The sequence below is a fragment of the Agrilus planipennis genome, unplaced genomic scaffold, assembly GCF_000699045.2.
Source record: "Agrilus planipennis isolate EAB-ADULT unplaced genomic scaffold, Apla_2.0 scaffold251, whole genome shotgun sequence".
In the NCBI taxonomy this organism is placed as follows: Eukaryota; Metazoa; Arthropoda; class Insecta; order Coleoptera; family Buprestidae; genus Agrilus; species Agrilus planipennis.
In genome coordinates, this window is record NW_020439110.1 from 189,816 (window position 1) to 196,423 (window position 6,608).

General features: G+C 35.0%; 1 protein-coding gene across 3 annotated transcripts in view; it reads right to left on the reverse strand.

The window, feature by feature from the left end:
- Positions 1 to 1,114: 1,114 nt before the first annotated feature.
- Positions 1,115 to 6,608, reverse strand: part of LOC108740450 (facilitated trehalose transporter Tret1-like) — a 6,989-nt gene continuing 1,495 nt past the window's right edge. For 2 of the 3 annotated variants that reach the window (XM_018474773.1, XM_018474775.1), the window contains exons 2-6: positions 5,726 to 5,829; positions 5,431 to 5,649; positions 3,012 to 3,414; positions 1,805 to 1,939; positions 1,115 to 1,739 (exon numbers count right to left, since the gene is read on the reverse strand). In XM_018474773.1, the coding sequence (XP_018330275.1) occupies positions 1,231 to 1,739; positions 1,805 to 1,939; positions 3,012 to 3,414; positions 5,431 to 5,649; positions 5,726 to 5,829 (1,370 nt within the window). In that variant the 3' untranslated portion in view covers positions 1,115 to 1,230. Of the gene's footprint in view, positions 1,740 to 1,804; positions 1,940 to 3,011; positions 3,415 to 5,430; positions 5,650 to 5,725; positions 5,995 to 6,608 lie in introns of all 3 variants that reach the window. The other variant, XM_018474774.1, reaches the window with a different exon arrangement.

Consider the following 6,608-nt stretch of genomic DNA (forward strand, 5'->3'; position numbering starts at 1 on the left):
GTATCAGCAATTTCTTATGCTGAAGTGTACAATGTGTTGCATACCTTTTTACAAACAGTTAATTTAAATTTAATTTTTCAAACAATTTTTAACACAAAGAAAGTCATTAAACAAATTGGTCACAAAAGTGAATTTTGACCACAAGCAATGGTGCTAACAGTTTCGAACACACATAGGGAGGAACGACTAGTTTATCTAAATAAAAATTCTAATCTGAAAGATGTTTTGATATTTTATATCTACATATAACTACAAATGTGTGTTGCAGTATCAATCGATTTCAAAAGAAAGGAGGCTCTTAATCTTTTTGTGTATGCTAGACGATATCTTTGCCGATTGTGAGTCGAATTTAATGTTGCTTTTTTTATTGATGGATAGGTCATATCTTAAAGGTAGTGTCATTTAAATTGGAAGGGTGAAAAATTAGGGATGATCCCTGGTTATTTTCGTGCAAACGTAAACAGAGCGTCAATGTAACAAATTAGTTTGATACAACTTTACACACTCGGTTATTGAATAGAGTTTTATTTATACGCGGGCACAGGTTAATATTTACACAAGACAAAAAGAAATATAACTAGACAAAAAATATATACAAAACCAAAACTATATACATGTACACGAAGATAAAATACATAAAAAAAACAAAAAAACGACAGACAGAGTTAATGGAGAGAACGCACTTACTAGTTACTGGTGACCGGCACTAAGTCGCGGCACGGGGAACACGAAGAAAACTTGTGGTTCGGGGCCCTTCCCCTTGCCGTGGGTCGGTGGGATATTGGGACTGTCGGTACTGAGGTGAGCACGATTATTTATACAAACCTCAGCTCCGAGCAAGGGTTAGGAAAAAGAGGGGTTGATAGTGGGGTGTGAAGAGTAGGGCGAAAAGAAATGAAAAAAACGAATTCGTTTTTAACATTACTTTCGCGGCGGAAAAATAAAAAATGGATAGCGAGAAGTGATTGAGCAGAGGGGAAAACATAGGGTTGAAAAAAAAGAACGCTGTTGTGAGATAAAAATTAAGAAAGATAGAAAAAGTAAACGTTACAGAAAGAAAGAAAGCCTGTAAAAGAAATAGTAAAAAACAAGTAANCCCATTTCGTCATATTAGATTATCTATCACTATCTACGTAATTCATTTAAGCTACAGTAGTTCAAAGCCTTCTAAATTATTATTAATTATAAATATCACAGTTCCTACTTTTGTTAAACTCTAAAACAAATTTGTTATAATTTATCGTTATCTTCTATGCATTCAGAAGTCACCACCCATTTCTTATTGATCTCCCTTTGTATTTGTTGGAAAGATTTTCCTTTTGTTTCTGGTAAAAAGAATATGGTAAAGAAAACACCAAAAATGCAGCATGCGCAGTACATCCAAAAGGTACCATACAATCCCCAAAATTCGTTCAGTGGTTCGTAAGTCAATTGAATGAGCACAGCGATCGGAGTCAGCACTGTTCCGACCGTCCCAATCGCAATACCTTTGATATTCATTGGGTACAGTTCGGAAAAAAGGACGTGTGGTATGGGACTAATACCAACGGCAATGAATATTTCATAGACGACCAGACTAGTCAATGGTAACCATGTCACGACCGCCATATCAAAAGATTTTGTTTCGTTAATGTAAAAATAAGCTCCGAGAACAAACATAGAAATCGCACTGACGATACAGGAAATAAGTAAAAGGGGTTTCCTTCCCAATCGATCCACCGCTTGGCCGGAAATAAATACTAAAATTTAAGTATACTTTATGTTTCTGTTTTATTCAATAAACTAGCAAACTATAATCACTTGCCAGCAACAATGTAAACTACTCCAAAAATCAAACTTGAAAGATCTGATGAAATTGTGCTTTCACTAGCGTTAAGTATTGTTTGCAAATACGATCTTATGATCGAGCTGCCAGACATGTATAAAATAAAGTATAAACCTAAAATGGAAAAATTAATGTTATCAGCAACAAATTAAACGTGAAATATATCAAACTAAACAGCAATAAGTGTTCGAAATTATAATCATAATTAGTCATAATCAGTTCTCATCCCGCCTTGAAGATGGAAGAACATCCAAAGAAGGTTGCTACTGGTGGTAGCGAAACTGCGAACGCAAAAGTCTTTACAAATTTGCATAATCATAATTATGTTTGACTGTAGGTGTTGATTTCGTAAACGTTTTAGTTAAGTTATCATGCCCTCTTTAGACCCAAATAAAATAAATAGAATGTAAACATATTTAGAACTAGAACATAACGAAAAACAAAGGAGAATATTCAAGCACTTTAAGGGGATGGTTTAAGTTTTGATGAGAAAATATAACAAAATTTATTTGAACGTCATCTGTGGCAAATTACCATACTTATTGTGCTTCTCAACAATGCTTGACAAGGTCCTTTTAAATTAAAGATATTGAGAAAATACCACAAATGGCGCGGTAAACGCCATCTGTAGTACGATGCTGCATTTTAGGATTACGTATGCTCCAACAAGATCCATTTTAAATACAGTGTAAACTCTTTATAACGTCACTCGATTTAACGACAAACTCCTTAAAACGTCGAAATTGCTTGACTTTGGTTGGTTGACATTGTTTTCTATACAATATTACACTCTGTATACAGACCACTTCGAATTATTTTATTCGATTATGGTAACGGTGGAGCATACGTAATCCTAAAATGTAGCATCGTACTACAGATGGCGTTTACCGCGCCATTTGTCGTATTTTCTAAAACGCGCTGTTAAGACAGCAGGTAAAAGTTGGTCTGTGTTCTGTCGGAGCTGCCTGCGACGCGCTGATGAGTTCCAAAAAGTTTCGCCAGAATACAGACCACTTGGAATTATTTTATTAAAGATATTGACTTCTGACTTCTCAAATCGACCAGGTAGTTTTCCTTCCAAAAATTGATTTGTTAGAAAAATACTTAATTAATTACCCTTTTGTTTCATTTATTTCTTTACACCTTGCGTTAACATAAATATTATTTTAACATTATCGTTACTTACCAACATTGAGCAGTAACGGTTTTGTATATTTCCCACTGCAAAGTAGTTCATTAATTGATGATTTATTTAGCATATCCTTCTGTACAGATTCAGTGATTTCCTGCAGTCTCTTACTAACAAATTCTTTATCAGAGGCATCGCTTGCCAGTTTCCATATTACTTTTTCCGCCTGTTCATGCTTGTGTTTTTGAATAAGAAAATAAGGCGATTCCGGCATTAATAGAAGGCATACAATTGCAAGTATTGCCATACAAAATGCCATAATTGCAAAACTCTTGTAGGATACGTATGGACCTATTACCAGTCCGATAACACTCCCACAAGCACTTAATAGAACATTTAAATAACCCATTACCCCTCTATTATCATTGTCTGAAATTTCTCCAGTGTACATTGACGAAACCTTAAAAACAATTTTATTCAACACGAAATAAGGACATTCTACTATTATTAAATACATAGGTAAAGCAATTACAGTAGAACGTCTGCAACTCTAACATCAAGGGAGATGCCAAAAAATTCGAGTTGATTGATTTTCTAATTATTAATAATAAGTAGAGTTATTGTGACGACTAAGCAATTAAAATGAATCAAAAATTCAGAAAAACCGACTGCTTAAAAAGCGAATTGAAATGATGGAAGGAAAGTATGAGAAACATAGTAGGACATATACCGAATGTAAATTCTTTTCTCTTAAATTAGTAGGAGTGGTTATTATACGTCTTGGACCTGCTAACTGAAAGGTGATATATATTTAGACAAAGTCCTTAAATGGATATTTTTTCACTGATTCTACGACTTTATGTATCCCCTTTCAATTGACAGGCTCAAGACAGATAAAATGATGACAAATATATTCATTTAAGGGAAAGGACTTGCAATTTCAACTACTACTATATTTCAATGTTTCTAAGATATCATTCAAAATATCGTACTACTGGAGTCGTGTATATGGGATCTATCTAATGCAAAATAAAATCGTTCAGCGACAGATCTGACGGTTGATCGGGGTTGATGGTTGAAGAGGTTGCTAGACCTCTTGTTCTAGGACACAAGTAAATGTATATAAAGAGGATCAACTAGAAGAAGCTGTTGAATTTCGATATGCTTTTCGAGTCAACTAACTCAGGATGTAAAAAGCGCCATGAGATATAGAACACGGAATAGACCAGAGTCAGCTCGCTTTTAACAAAAAGAAATCACTTTTGTGGTCTAGATTGATTAACATGAAAATTCTAAAACGATTACTGAAGGTGTAATCTTGTAGTATGGCTCTGTATGACTAAGAAGCTTCGACGAAGATGGGCGCTGTGGAAATGAAAAGGTTAGAAATGAAGAGGTATTAGAAACGGTAGGAGAACAAAGGGCTTTGTGGATATCAATGAAAAATATACGTGCTATGAGGTTGGTAGAACACCTTGACATGCAGGACTGGTTAGAGATATAAGCAGAAACAGGATTTAAGAGGGGTAAATGTAGACCAAGACCAGCGGTTCCCGAATGGTGTTCCGCGGAACCCTAAAACAGAGGATCCGCGAGATACTTATTGTTTCTTGTCTTAGTAAAAATATACAAAATTCTTCAAAAAGCAATCATTCTGTATCTGATCCTAAACGAATATCTATTGAAACTTAAAAAGTCCTTGAAAGAATATCACAGGATAGCTAGTGATTGTGAATACAGAATCCATTTCCAAATCAAATTAAATCATCAATGTTAACTATGTCGGAGTATGAGAAGTTGATCGATATTAAGAATTCATCCTTCTTAAAACAAAACTTCGAATAAGCTGATTCAAATTTGAAGGATCTTTGAACCAAACTTAATGGTGAATACGCTGTAGTCTTTGAGAGGGTTATCACAGTTCATATTTCTATTTATTTCGACTTCAGATTGCAGACGAGCTTTGCGGTTTATGCTTACGCTAAAAACAAATTCAAAACTAGACTGAATGCTACTTCGGAGATTCGAAATGAATTGTCGGATATTAAATCAAATTTTAATGCTATTACAAGCAAAAATGTGCAAATTCTATTCGAACAACATGTACACAATAAGGTTCCAGGAGTCAGACATACAAATAGTCATCAATTTACTTCTTTATCAACATTGGGTTCCGTCCAAAAAGGATGGGTCAAAAAGGGTTCCGTATAAAAAACAAATTGGGAACCTTTGACCTAGACAAATAGTTATAGATGTAGTTTGCTCGAGTTTTAAGGAATTCCAAAATTGTCTGATATTATGAGTGTTAAATGCTGAAGTATTTTTGTTGAGTCGAGCATGAGCAAAGAACGATGCTTATCAACAACTCTTTTACGAAATTCAGGTACATACATAAGTACACTACATAGTATGGCAAAAAGAAACATGAAAATTAATTTGAACTGCAAATTAATTTGCAAAGGATGTAGTAACTTACGTGTGAACAAATGATTGCTCCCATTCCGGCAATAATCCTTCCAATATACAAGGCAACTGGACCACGAGCAAAGAATATAAAAATCCAAGAGATTAAATTTAATACGTCTCCAACCAAAAACATTATTTTCCTACCAAAAGTGTCATATGCACGTAGTGTAAGAGCGCTTCCCAAGAAGAAGCCCAAGGTATAAAGGCTTACAACTAGAGCAGCTTGAATCTAGAATATTAGAAGATAGTCTTTGTTTTTGGCGTGAATAGGTTTTCTGCTGTTATTTATTGTATTTTTCACTTACGGTGGTTAATTGGACGCCTATGGGGGAATTTTCAGATTTTAGTTGGGGGATAAATGGAGAAGTCCATGATCCATGAATTACGGAGGCAGTAATCGATACCATTGCTGATGAGAGTTTGAAGAAACGTTAGTGTAGTAGTAAGAATACTGTTCAAGTTCAAGGAGGTCTTGTTAAAGGAATTCGTGTTGCGGAAAAAACTAGGAGACATTATCATCATCATCATCATCATCGTGAGGTTGTCAGTCAGTCAGGCAGTCAGGCTCTTAAAACTAGAACACCCCCATTCTCAACTATTTGTGAACAGTACCTAATTTAATCTAGGTCTACCTCTACCCCTCCTAACTACCGTTTCTGCCTCTAATATGTCTCTGACTAGACCTTCATGCCTGAGAAGGTGTCCTACCAACCTATCTCGCCTATTTTTTATTGACTTCCACTGAGTTTCCTGTTCTATTCTTTCTAATACCTCTTCATTTCTAACTTTCTATATCCACGGCATCCTCATCATTTGCCTGTAACACCACATTTCGAACGCTTCCAAAATTTTCTTTTTCGCAGCGCCCACCATCCATGTTTCGCACCCGTACACCGCCGCGCTCCAAACATACATCTTTAGCAGTCTTTCTAGAATTTCTAAATTAACCATTCGCAAGCATAGAAGTGACTTCTTTTTATTAAAGACGACTCGACCCTGTACTATCCTCTATTTTATATCCCTACTACTCCTTCCTTCCTGACATATTTGACTTCCTAGATACCTAAAATCAGCCACTTCTTCTAATTTTCCGTCTCCTATCTTTATATTCACTCTTTTCCTACTTTTTCTTCCTTTGCATGCCAAAATTTTTGTTTTAATTTTATTTATTTATTTATTTATTTATTT